This window comes from Nothobranchius furzeri, chromosome 8 (assembly GCF_043380555.1).
Source record: "Nothobranchius furzeri strain GRZ-AD chromosome 8, NfurGRZ-RIMD1, whole genome shotgun sequence".
NCBI classification, from domain to species: domain Eukaryota; kingdom Metazoa; phylum Chordata; class Actinopteri; order Cyprinodontiformes; family Nothobranchiidae; genus Nothobranchius; species Nothobranchius furzeri.
Window position 1 is genome coordinate 48,301,862 of NC_091748.1, and position 14,247 is coordinate 48,316,108.

General features: G+C 39.0%; 1 protein-coding gene across 2 annotated transcripts; it reads left to right on the forward strand.

The window, feature by feature from the left end:
* The first annotated feature begins 1,014 nt into the window (after positions 1-1,014).
* Positions 1,015-14,172, forward strand: scamp4 (secretory carrier membrane protein 4). 2 transcript variants are annotated; one of them, XM_015971650.3, is made up of 7 exons: positions 1,015-1,123; positions 5,128-5,154; positions 5,314-5,442; positions 5,551-5,707; positions 8,870-8,971; positions 12,904-13,021; positions 13,138-14,172. In XM_015971650.3, exons 1-7 carry the CDS (start codon positions 1,051-1,053, stop codon positions 13,324-13,326), a joined length of 795 nt encoding a protein of 264 aa, XP_015827136.1. In that variant the 5' UTR covers positions 1,015-1,050; the 3' UTR covers positions 13,327-14,172. The 2 variants fall into 2 exon arrangements, with proteins under 2 accessions (XP_015827136.1, XP_070410198.1); XM_070554097.1 differs by lacking the exon at positions 8,870-8,971.
* Positions 14,173-14,247: the final 75 nt, after the last annotated feature.

Sequence of the window (14,247 nt, forward strand, 5' to 3'; positions counted from 1 at the left end):
GTCAACCTTCACGTTATGTGAAGCTTTTTGAACTTTAGAGAAAGAAAGGTTGAAAATACTTTATGATTTATATATTTTCCTCAATAATAAAGCCTGTAACGTTTTAGAAACAAGTGATCTATTTAATAAATTGCACTTTAAGCGCATACTATCCACCCGGTAATGGGACACTCTGTACCACGAAACGAAACGTAGCAGATTCATTTCTAAAGACACTCCTTCCAGTTGATGTTTCAGGATCAGTGATTGGGTGATAGGATTGACTTTTTTTTTTTACAATCTTTATTTAATACAACTTCAAAAACAAAAAAGCACATACCACAAATAATACCAACAAAAAGCAACAATAAACACAACAAAGCAAATGGAAAAAAGTTTAAATCATGTCAGGGATTTTAAAATTCAATAAATGTGGACAAAAACAAGCAGATAAAACTTTAGAAGTCATCTGCCTTGTGTTGGCCCTGAAGAGAACCCAATCATGAAAACTGTTCTGTTAAAAGAGGGCGTGTATATATATATATATATATATATATAAACTTAAGCACATTGAATTTCAAACCAAGGATATTTCAGTTTATGTTATCCTCAAATTTTGATTGATAATAATTTCATATGAAACGTGTTGACTAGATTTTAATGATTCGTTATTGTGAACCTGACTCAAGATGGCGCCAAATCCACATGTTGACCATTCTCAATTGAATAAGCTCATTTTCATTTTAACATACTTTTTTTATTTTTAAGTACACCGCAAACATTAGCATGTTTGTGTCAGTGAGAAAGTTGTCTTATGTCAAATACTGCATACAAGCGTTGCATACAAGCGTTTTAATTATATAAAATTTGCAACCATAATTCACACACTAGGAAGTGGGCGGGATACATTTGAACTGAGTCGTACCAATCGGTCATAGATGGACGTCGTTTATCATGTTGTCACGCGTTTTCCGTTATCGCTCAAGCCTTTGCAGGGATATGTAGTTTTTCAGAAGGGCAAATGCGTTAAGTACTGACGTTAAAAAACTACAAAGCCGTCAGTTGTGGCGCATGCGTGAAACGTTTGAAGGGGGTCGAAAAAGCGCATCCTGGATTATCCATTCCTGCGGTTGTCGACGGAAACGTGAGTAAAATAAACCTTGTCCCGGTAAAACGGGCTTATTTTCTTAATATCTAAGATTACATCTTTGTCAGCAGCATTAATCAGACACAGCATAGACGAGATAAAACGAGATAGTTGGCGTATTTCTGTTTCAGCTGGACCACTGGACCGTTCAACAACGCGATTTAGCTAACTTTGTACTGCATGATTTGTTCCCAATGATTGGGACAATATTACATGTAACTTGTACCATGTTTTGTAACTTTTAACTTTTGTTTAGCAGCATGCAATTCGCGTTTTGCAACACGTAACTTTCATTTTGTAGCATGTCATTTCGGTACGTAACATGTAGCTTTAATTTTGTAACTTGCAGAAAAAAATCAATGTACAAGGTTCAAATCACAGTTACTAAACAAGTCTACAAGACGAGGCTGAAGTTGGCTTCCGATTCCAGCTTCCGATTCGGGGAAACGGTTAAAGGGCCATTACACCCAATTTTTCTCTACTCTGACCATCTTTAATCTACTCTAGCTCAAAAACTACAACAGCCACACTATTCAAACCTGTTCTAGATTATTCGACAATAATAGCAGATTGCATACAACCTTGTTTGGGATTTGTGAAATCTTTTCCTGATTTGTGAAACTTCAACAAAGCCAGATTTATGCATTTTTTTCAGCATCTGGCCAACGATGGAACAGCTGTAGCTCAAGAAGTACAGCCCCTACACTATTCAAACCTGTTCTACATTATTCTACTATAATAGCAGATCAAATAAAACACAGTGTGAGATTTGTGAAACCTTTCCCTGATTTGTGAAACTTCAACAAAGCCTTAAAAAATCGGTCTGCGCATGCCCCATAGTAGCACATGTCAACGAGCAAGGATAGGCCGACTATCTTGAAAATACGCCTCCAAAACAATTCCTCCGCTCCTCCATTGCTAACGGCGTAGTCTTTTTCTCCCGGGCCGGCTCTCGGAATGGAACTCCGTCATATTACCGTAATGTATCGTACACCTCTGAAAAGCGCGGAGTGTCACCTTTCTGAAACCAGGGCTGAGGCAGTGGAAAAGAATGAGCATGGAGAGATGGATGAGAGGTAAGACAATCGGAGTCACTGAAAGATATCTGCAAGAAAAAGATTTTTTTGTATGTCTTTGGGAATGGAGAAATATATTGGGCCATTCCCATCTGTACCGGGTCGGCCCGGGCCGGGTTGCCCCAGTCGGCCCCAGCCTGGCCCGGTTGATTCCACACATCCTTTCCTTAAGCCCATGTGGGCTGATTCTACCCACCAATCAGAGGCTTGCTCTAATGGAAGGTGTGAATTTGCTGTCAGCAGTGGGTGTGTTGGCCCTGGTCGGCCTGAAGCAGACCCCCTCAAGAAGAGGGCTAAGAATGAGCCTTGGTTGGCCCGGAAAAATACCAGGCCACCCAGATATGTAAACAACCTACCCTACCCAGCCCGGGCCGACCCGGTACAGATGGGAATGGCCCATAAAATACCTGAAAAATTCTTTTTTTTTTTTTTTTTGCAGCGAAAAAGCGGAACTTTTCATGAAACTGAAAACAGAAATGGAGAGCTGTTCAATTATCTGAAGTTCTCTGGAATGTGGAGAATAAAAAAGTTTGAGGTTGAATATTTATGCTTGTTTTTAATTAAGACACGCAAACATCAAAGTAATTTTTGCATAGTTGTGGCTGTTGTGTAACTGTGCTACATGTCACCGAAAAAATACAATCTGTGTTGAAGTTTCACAAGTCAGGGAAAGGTTTCACAAATCCCACACTGTGTTTTATTTGATCTGCTATTATAGTAGAATATTCTAGAACAGGTTTGAATAGTGTGGCTGTTGTAGTTTTTGAGCTAGAGCAGATTAAATATGGTCAGAGTAGAGAAAAATTCAAGTGGTGCTCGCTGCAGAACCACAAAGGTGGAGCTGCACCAGAAGGTGGAGCTGCACCAGAGTCAGCCCCGCCCATTCCAGAGTCAGCCCCGTCCGTTCCATCAGAGTCAGTACAATTCCTTCCAGTTGTCAGACTTGATAGCATTCTGGAACCAAAGAGGGTTTTATAGCTAAAAAATACAAGATTGAGGACGGAGGTGAGAAGTTAACTGAACAGTTTTTGTAAAGGTTCCATATAATTAAAAATCTAACTTTTGGAACTTTTTATCATGTTATATTGTCATTTCCTCATAAGAAACACGCCAAAGCCATTTTTGGCCTCATTCATGCATTTTCCTCCCATCTCAGCTTCAATTTGGTCTCCTCCCCTGAAGTGGGTCTGGTCTTGGTTCTCAAATCTGGATATTCTGTGAATTTTCTGACAAATTATTTCTGAAATGACTTCTACTGAGACACCGCCAATAAACCATACATCCCATCTCCAAAGACACACTGGATAGGACAATTACATGTAATGCCACTTACTCCATATCAGATGTGGTGGAGTAGAGGCTATGGAGGCAGGCTGGCATGTAGTTTTGCGCAGGTTCGACTCCCAGTGGCAGAAATCTTAGGTAGATTACAACCCCTTTTCTTAATTTCTAGCTACACTTGCCAGTACTATGTTTACAACAATTTACTGGTATACCGTTTACAATATAATGACTAATGTGTTTATTTATTTATTCGTTTATTTAGCCATTGTGAGTCCATTTGTGAGCAGAGTTTCAACTAAAATGCTGTTTAGGAACGACCAAATTCAAAGAACTTTTAGAGACATAAATATTTTGCTGAAAATAAACATTACAACTAAAATATAAACAAATTCAATGTTTCAGCTGGCTAAATAGACTGATGCCGAGCTCACCGAGAATCGAACCAGCATCTGCTGAGGGGGAAGCAAAATTTACTTCAGATGATCTTACCACTGGACTACCAGAGCACATATGACAATCACCCATGCTGTTGCACCACATTATTGTTAGAGCGGCTGTGGGCAGATATCTGCTAAAAGAAATCGTTTCATTTCAAGATGTATTCCCACTTTGTCATGTAGCACGTTATATTTATCTTGTTTAATTGGAGCATAGAACATAGCATTAACATTTGTAAAGTAGTAACAGCCATAATTCATGTGGGTCAGGTTAGTTTGCGATGAAGTTGGAAAACAAAAACGGAAGTCAGTGGGCTAGGCTGAGTTTGCGTGAATGGGCGGGGCTGACCCTGGTGCAGCTCCACCTTATGGTGCAGCTCCGCCTTTGTGGTTCTGCAGCGAGCACCCTCTCGAAAAATTGGGTGTAATGGCCCTGTAGCCGTTTCCCGAATCGGAAGCTGGAATCGAAAGCTAACTTCAGCCTCGTGTCTAACAAGTGTCTACAAGTACAAAACATTTTGTCCCAGTTCTACCTTGCTTCCAAAAGAACCAATTAATGGCCTTGTCTTATCAGCCAATCATGTGTCACGAATTTCTGTCATTCTCGCTGTGGAGTGAGATGTGTGTTTTGAGAGTTGTGAGTTTTTAAGCCAAACTTGTACATTGATTTTTTTTCTGTAAGTTACAAAATGAAAGCTTCATGTTATGTACCAAAGTTACGTGTTACAAAACAAAAGTTATATGCAACAAAACGAGAATTACCTGTTACAAAATGAGATTAAAGTTACAAGTTACTAGACTTGGCACAAGTTACATGTAATATTGTCCCAAATCCTAGTTCCATACTATTAGACATCTAATTTAAAATGCCACAACAGGTTAAACATAAACCCACGTAAATTATGTTTTTGCGTGTTAAAATTAAAGATTTTTACCAAAGTTGTAACATGCACAAAAGAGAGATATGAGGATTATAGAAGCATTTTTAATTTAATGAAAATGTACAGCTTCCTAGCTTAGGAGACGGTTTGATCAAGTCATTTAGCTCAAATTAGTGTTGCAAGTGTTCTGTAGTTCATCATTCAATCTGTCAAAGATTAAAAATGGGGACTGTTGCAAAGGGCAAAATAGCACAGAACGTTTCTGTTTCAAAATAAGGTTTTAAGTATGACAATTTATTTTGGTTGTAAATTCTGTTTTCTAGGAAGAAAGTTGGAAATCAGGATGACAGGTTTGTCACTTAATCCTTAATTCTTCCATAGATATGTTTTTCCTTCTGCACACATACAGATATTTAGTACATAATCCCAACCTCATAATTAGAATTTGGATGATCAGCATGTTAAATAAGGCTTTAGGATCTCTTTTAACTCCTTCCTTCATGTTTTAGATAAGGTGAACAACTTTCCTCCGCTGCCCAAGTTTCTAAGGATAAAGCCATGCTTTTACCAGAATATTGAAGAGGAAATTCCTGCACCTCATCAGCAGCTGGTCCGCAGAGTTTACATGCTTTGGATGAGTATGTTCTTTTGCGTACATTTTCGCAAGAAACAGGATTCGTTTCACAATCTTTGAGTTAAAAATCACTAACCACAACTCTGTACGCCTTCTCTGCTTTTGTTTGCAGTGTATTCAGGCACACTGTTCTTAAATGTGATCTCCTGTATTGCATGGTGGGCAGGAGGTGGACAGGCCACAAACTTTGGTTTCTCTCTGCTCTGGCTCTTACTCTTTAGTCCCTGTAGTTACACGTGTTGGTTCAGACCACTCTACAAAGCTTTCAGGTGAGTCAAGTGTTTGCAAATCCCATAAAAAATGTCATTTTTGTACAACTTCAGAAGGTTAATTAGGATGCTTTCCGGGGATACACATCGTGAAGCATCCATGGATGCTTCAGCAGCTACAATATGTGAGAAATTCAATGGAGAAACTTTAAAGGGACATTATGGAAGTTTGACAGCCAAAACATGTATAGAAATGATAAATGTCTTCTTCATACATTCTCCTGCAATGCCCTGGTCCTGTAGAATGAGTCCTGGCATTTTTACTTTGATTGCCTATTTTTCTGTAAAATCACAGAAAAAGAGAGCTGCTCGGGTCGAGCAGGCTCCTTCATGCACGTTCACGCTCAGGCATAGCCCTCCGAACCGTGATATAAATGGTACAGATACAGAACATGCCACTGGCGCTTTAGCTCGTCTAGTTAGACTTTGGGCTTTCATGCAGAAGTCCCAGGTTCGATTCTGGATGTGAACATAGTTGTTTTAGAGTTTCCTTTTTACATTAATGGTATTTTTTTACAGTAAGATGCCCAAATGTTTATTTGAGACTCGCCGAACGGCATTGAATTCACAGATAAAAAAGATGTGGGTTCCACTTTCATTTTGGAACAATTTTTCAAGCAAGGGAAGGGAATGATCTGAGCATGCAGGAGGACTGACCCATCATAAACCTTTGTCGGCTGTGCTGAAGAGAAAGGTACAGAACCAAATTATTTAATTAATTAGCTGCACGTTCTCCTGTCCTCTGTCCTCCGGTCCACACACACACACACACACACACGGGACTGTCTCAGCTGTTATTTTCATTAAGGAGTGTGCACGTACAGCATGCGCGCCTCGTGCACGAGCCTCCTATTGAAGCTGCCGTTGCGCTTTTGGCCTGAGGGGACAATCGCGAGCATAAAAATTCAAAACTCCGTAAAGTCCCTTTAACATGTACTAATACACAAATAAAACATGTATGTGACAAATCTAAACATGTTGCTGGAAAAAGTAACATGACTGAAGGACGGCAATACATATTTGTATTTATTTGTATTTGTATTTATTTTTCCGTCATAACAAATACATATAAAACACATGAAAAGGAAAATAATTATCTAATAAAGAACATAATAATAATTATCACAGGTACAAATTCCTCTTGTAAATTAAACAGTTTCTTTAGATATAATTTATGAACGAAAAGGTATAGCCTGAAGTTAACTTATTTAAGCCTACCCATTAACTCATTACAAAAAATCAACATTGTCATAAATATCAAAAGTAAATAAACATAAACAATACAGTTATTACATGCATCATCCTAATTTCAACAAAATCAATCAAGAGGTATAAACGTGTGACAAAACTAATTTTAGTGCACTTGGTAATTACGTAAGGCGTTATTTTTAAAACTCTTTTTGAATATTTTCAACGAGCATTAATTTTTTCATCTATCCTCGAGGCTATTCCATAAACTCACTCCTCTTACTGAGATGCATCTTTGTTTTTTTATTGGTTCTAATGTTCTTTTTTTTTTTTTATCCCAGTTCCTCTCAGACTTTATCCTCCTTCCCTTTGTTCAAACATCCTTTGGAGATAAGGTGGAAGTTGAGCCTGATATACTACAACCAGTGTATGCAGGTCAATAATATTTTAGAATTATTAAATGGATAAAGATAGAATTTGTTGGAGCAAAATAGTTAGCATGGGAAATTATTCGAACTACCTTTTTTTGAAGTAAATATATAGGATAAGTATTTGCTCTAATTATTTCACCATATTTCAACACCATAGCTCGGATATGGTAAAATAAATGAGTTATAGAGTATCTGAAGGGATTTAATATTTAAAACAAATCTCATTCTACTCGTATGTAAATATATAACCTTATAAAGGCTTTTAGTTGCATTGAAGTCTGCAATCTTGTCAAATATTCTATGCAGGAGAATCATCATCAATGTTGCAGAGCAAACTGAGTCAGTGGTAGAGTCGTGTTGCTGTTATCCAATCCAAGGCGAAAAATCTAAATATCAGTAAATAAGAGTCAAAATCGTGCTGTCTGACCCTCACCTCTGATCTGGCTCACTTGTAGTTCCTGAAACAATGTTGTCATTAAATACAAAATTATTTATTTTTGTGACCCAGATAAAATACAAAGTATTTTGTTTCTGTATTTTGCTGCATAAGTGGTGAAACAGGTCACCTACGTGACTGGTGTAGGTCTGATCAGAAAATATCTTGTTGGTAGTTTTATACGTGAGAATGAAGGTTTCACAGATTAACCAGTTGGTCTATTAACCACAAGGTGAAATATTGTAGAGGATTTTAAAGACTTCACCAACAGTACAAATGCTGCATGGGCTGCATGGTGGTGCAGTTGTTAGCACTGTTGCCTCGCAGCACGAAGGTCGCAGGTTCGAAACTCTGCTGCGGCCTTTCTGCGTGGAGTTGCGTGTTCTCTCCATGCATGCGTGGGTTTCCTCCGGGTACTCCGGTTTCCCCCACAGATCACAACATGCCCTATAGGTTATAAATTGTAAGTCGCTTTGGATAAAAGCGTCTGCTAAATAAATAAACATAAATAAAAAAAATTTGCTGGACCTCCATGCGGGGGGCTCATCTCCGCTCATGCGACCCAAGCTCGAACCGAGTAAGCCCAACAGGTCGAGTCAGATTTGGGCCGATTAAATATTTGGCCAGAGTGAACTGTGCTCGGACAGCACAGGGAGAGAGACTGGCCACGCAATCTGAGGCCGCGCCTCAAACCAGACACATTGGAAGCATTATTATTACTCCATGGTGTGTGAGGTAAAGAAGTGCTAAAAACATATGTGATGATGTTGGGCAAGCCGGTTTTGGGTTTCAAGTCTATCGTGTCATTTCAGTTAGCTTTCAGGGGTGTAGACCTGTTTTCATGTCTGCTTAAGACAAAAATGTATAAAATAATTTAAAAGTGTGCTGAATGATCAATCATCACATATCCAAACCATCACAGCTGGCCCCTCTCAAACGTTAGTCATTTCACCAGACTCCTCATTCTCTCTTGTTTCTGAACCTCATTCTGTTATTTTTGTCACTAATTCACAACAACAGAAATAATTATTACTACAAAAATTAAGAACCACCCAGCATTTCTACTTCTTCCTTTATTCAGCTTTTTCCACTGTCTTTTTTTTTTAGGGCTGACAGCTCCTTCAACTTCATGGCCTTCTTCTTCATCTTTTTCCTTCAGTGTGTCTTGACCCTCATCCAGGCTTTAGGCATCTCAGGTTGGGGAGCATGGTAAGTTTCAGCTGGACCAGCAGAGAACGCTGTAACCATTAAAGCATGACTGGTTTTATCAAAATGGGTCACAAGGACTTTTATCAACTGATTGGAGGACAATATGCTTTTTAGTCACCACATCAGTGGTATAATAAAATAAAGCTGACAACCCAACATTGTGCTATTGCTGATTTCAGTTGTGCTTTGTTGAGTTGTTAGCCGCTGGTCGGGTTTTGTTGTACCCTCATGCTGATGTTGAATGTAAACATGGGAGGAAGAACATGGTGTTAAGGTCTGGGGTGAGTGTCTTCAGCTGTGAGTTTTACTTTTAGTTTTATTTAACCATAGACACACCTAACACATTATAAACAACACGTAAGGTTGAACATGACTGCGTGGTTTCATTTACCAGTGACCATTTACAATTAGCTGAACACCACTGAATATCTGATCATATTTGGAAAAACCATAACAAACTTAAATCCAATCATGTTGGAAATGCAAACAATCGGACCAAAAGATTTATGTAGTTTAACAGAAAACATCTGAGGGGGTAAAGCTGACCTAAAACTGAAATATTTCTGTTTTACGTTGGCCTGCCTTAATCAACTATGTATTGTTTTGAATTTGGACAATAACCACTCAAACCCTTGGAAACTCTCGGACATTTTCTTGTTTTCCATGGAAACATAAAATTAGTCTGAGTGGGAACTGTGCCGAATGAATGGGACAAGCAGACATCAGAATTAAATGTGAAGACTAATAGGAATAATTAACATTTTCTTCAAACATTACTTTAATGAAGGGGGAAAAAACATATTTTTATATTTGAGATTTTTTGATTTTCAGAACAGGAAAAACTAAGTAACACAATTACATCCATGTATTCTGAATACAAAGGTTAGATATCCCAACCCCAAAACCACCCACCCAAGCAGCAAAAGCCCCTTCAGTCCAACAGGTAGAGAAAAAAAGAAAATAGGGAAGGCAGGTGTCTTCATACTACAGTGATGTAAATAAAAAGTGTGAGTGTGTATCTCTCAATTAAATCTCTGACTGGAACCTCTTAAAATGTAGCAGATTTTTTCCAGTTTCAGAGAGGAAAATTGTCTCTAATCCATCTAAACATATGTGGGGTTCGTTCCTTTCACAAAAGTTACCTCAAACATCTCGCAAGTAGGGAGAAGAAAGCTATGACAATCCAAATCTCTTTGAAATGAATGGGATCCATTTGTCAGGCCAAAGATGGTACATAATAGGTGTGTTTCCATTACTGGAACTTCAGGGTAAATTTACAGGAACGTCCCGACGTGCGCCTGTCTCCACTTGACCAGGCCAGCCAGGGTAGGTACTTGGTACGGCCCGGTGGAGTAGCTGAGTGGAAGTTTTGGTTAATTCACGTGGATTAGTTCTAACTCCGTAGGAAATTACATCAGCAGACGCCGTTCTAAACACACGGCGTTAGTCAAATTAGAAGAGTTGAATTCTCCCACAAAGATGTAATTCACAGGGCTTTGTTGTCTCACAGAGCACTGTAAAAAAAGAAGGTTTTTTTGGTCAGTGAACGCTACATTTTACAATGTGCAGCAGTCCTTGTCCTCTGAATAGATGAAATTATGCCATACTTCTGCAGAATTAAACTTTCTACGTTATTGTGGACCCTTTTTGGCACTGATTCAATCACCAGATTCAATACATCCCTCATTGCCAAAGCAGTCACGATACGCTGATGTCTTTAAAGTCCTGAAAAGGCTGAATTTGAATGGAGACGCAAGAGCTAAGGGGACTGGAACATCTAATCTCTCGGTCAATTTCCCCATCCCATAATTTACCCTGAAGTTCCAGCAATGGAAACACGCCTAATGGGTTAGATGGGTTATGAACACCACATAGTATAAAGTAGCTCTGGAAAATGTCTATCCAGAATGACCTAAGTCACAGGCAGGACCAGAACATGTGTACAAGGTCAGGAAGGGTCAACCGGACAAGCTTTGGCCAAACTGGCCCTAGTCCAGCGGACTCTTAAAATTATATTTGATGTCAGGTTAGGGAGAAAAGGTTGTTGACATAATCTGATGGCAGATTTGAAAAAAAAAAGAAATGTTCTTTTAAGCAAAATGTCTTACTTGGAGAGCGCTGTAGAAATGAGATTTTGGTAGACTTGAATATTTGAGTGAATGAGCAAATTTGACTGAGGATGAAGAGATGCCATTATTTCAGATTTTAAAAGCAGAGTCCAATATGGAAGGAGTAAATTGGTGTTTATCAACACTTGGAAAATGAGTTTACATCATTAAGTTAAACTGTTTCCTGAACCGCATCCTGATGGTCTTCTGTGGATGTTAGCAACTTTTCCTTATATACCAGTGTTAGCAGCTCACTAGCCTCTGGGTCTGGGTGTTCAGTTAGCTTAGCTGAGCTAGATTTGCATCCTTAAGTTCATCAGTCTGTTCCTTCTTCAAACACTATTTGCAGTAATTCCAGCCTAACATACCTCAGGCCTTCTAGCTATCCGTTTTTAAGGTAATCTGATCTCCCACAAGCTGCATTGGCTTATTAGAGTGTTCTCCGTACAGTCAAGTACAATAAAGTTATCAAGTTCAGAAACAGTTTGGAAGTAGATAAGATGACAATATTAGATTGAGAGGGAACAAAACATCCAAAAGCAATGGTGTCAAATTAAAGAAAAACCTTGGAGCACCATTATTTTGAGTGTTTGGCCCTAAAAGAATTACTCATTAGGCTCAAGTGAGCTTCAGTGTTTACTGGTAACATCTGTGGTAGGGTAAGGTTAACCCTCTCAGGCTCAAAATAAGTTTTGATAAAAGGATGAACAACTAAGTCCTTCAGGGGTACTTCTGAGTAAAAAAAATGCTCATGAAATACGTATGTGGAGTAACCAGGTAGGTAGGTTTTAACGTTGCAAATCTGCAACGCCTGCCTCCAGAGGGTTAAACCTGCCTTGTGGTTTTTATTTTTGTCCATTTTCTTTTTCCTATTTTCAAAAATGTAACTTTTAAACTTTTGAAGAAATTTTGTTCATAATATCCTCTTTTAATCCCCATAATTAATTTAAATATTGATTTAAACATGTTTCCCTCTAATGCAGGGGTGTCAAATATGCGGCCCGCGGGCCGGATCCGGCCCGCAAGTGGGTTAAATCCGGTCCGTGAGTTGGTTGTGTAAACTTTATTTTCATACTTTACAATGTAGAGTGAAAATAAACGTATCATTGTGAGCAAGGTTTCTCTCTAATGAGTATAAATGCAATAAAGCTGCGCTCAAGGCTCACACAGGAACTTGACTCACATCCTGAAGTTGGCCGCCACTCAGGATGTGACTTCTGATGTTGATGTGCTGGTGAAAGCTGAAAGATGTTGAGTAAAATGAGTCAAATATACTTTTAAGTGCTGCATGAAACTGATCTAGCCATGTGATCTGTAAGCTCTTTGAATCACTAAGGACTGTTTTTTTATTTGTTGATTTTTTTTTTTTTTTTTTTCAAAATTTCAAGTACACTTCAGGTGTTGTACTTGTACTACACTGTCCTCAGGCTCCAGCCTTGTTTTATATTGATTGTATTAAAACAAAGAAAACAATCTGAAGTTTTTTTTTTATTTACCGGTCCGGCCCACCTGGGACTAGGTTTCCCTCAATGTGGCCCTGAGCTAAAATGAGTTTGACACCCCTGCTCTAATGGTATTTAAAAATGTTTCATGTGAAGTAAATCATTTTAATTTATGCTTTCAGTAATGTCACCATTCACTTGTGGTTTTAACTCGTCACAACAAGTTAGATTATCAGTCAGCTGATTGTCACTACATCTCACTGCTTTAACTGCTCGGTTGTAATGTCGGATTGACCGTGTGATAAATCCACCTTGCTGAGTGTGCACTGTCTGATACACTAACTCGTACTACTCCCATCTCATTCTCACCAACACATGAAAGCGGCTGGATTGCCACAGTGACCTTTTTCAGCTACAATGTGGCCTCGGCTATAGTGATGCTAATTACAACCCTGCTCTTCACTGTGATGACTGTTTTAATGGCACTGGTTCTCATTAAGGTGAGTGCACACGTGAGCTAACAACATTTTCACTCGATTTGCTAATTTCCAGTTACCTGGAAACGGTCCCAAATACAGACTATGAGGGGTTTTTCGAGTGTCTTTTCATGCTGCAGGTGCACAGACTCTACCGAGGAGGCGGCGGTAGTATGCAGCGCGCTCAGGAAGAGTGGAACACTGGAATGTGGAAAAATGCATCGGCGAGGGAAACGGGGTTCAATGCTGTTGGTCAGACAGCCCAGGGTCCGAGTCTGCCTCAGTACGCTGCTGCTGTCCCGAGTTACCCTGACAACAGCCAGTGGTGATGACCAAGACCCTCCTCTAGGTGGAGACAGATGATGGCTTCCAAAGAGCACCTGAAAACACAATTCACCATAAATTACAAACTACAAGATGTTTTTCTTTCTTTGTTTTATTAGAAAAGGCTGACCGCTGTAAAAAGATTTCGATAAGAGTTTTATCACTAAAGCTTCCTGAAACTTCTCTTTAAATCCATTTGAACTTTGTTTACATAAAAAAATCAAATTCTCATTTATAATCAAATATGTATTTGTTTTAAAGGTTTAACCCACTGCAGATATGAGTTAAGAATGTGAAGGCTTGCGTTTAAGGAGCAGTGTAAAGAACGTGTGCCTTATGAACCTTTGATGGAATGGTTTTGTGTACTTTTATGTGTTGACGTAGCTGCATGCTACCTGTTGTAGTATGATGAATACTCGCTGCTTGTATCTGGACTTATTCCATGAACTTAAGTAGAACTCCAGTTTATTTTTGCTATTTTGTGCCTAACATTTCCATGCTTGCTTCTGCTTTCTTGCGATGGACCTTATTATTGCAGATTTTGCATGAAAGGACAGTGTCTTGTTTTACTTGCGCCTTAACAAAAGCTGCTTGTTTTGTTAAATGTTAAACTGGACTGACGCTTCAGGGAAAAGGCTCGCCTGTTTGGTTTTCTCACTGAGCACTGATCTGCCAAACACCAACCTCTTCGTTATTTTTATGTTACAGAAAGTCAGAGAATTTGTGTTCAGCCTCTGCTGTTCCACAGTAACTCCGTTTTCAGAGGGCAGCATCTGCATGAGAGCATCTTATCAGCTGTTGCAAATGTTCTCAGCAACAGATCGACTGAACATGTTTAATGATTACTGTAAGCTTGCATGAAACTCCTGGGGGAATTTGGGTATTGAATTATTGTCATTTTTCTAATGAACTGACCTCCACCAGTG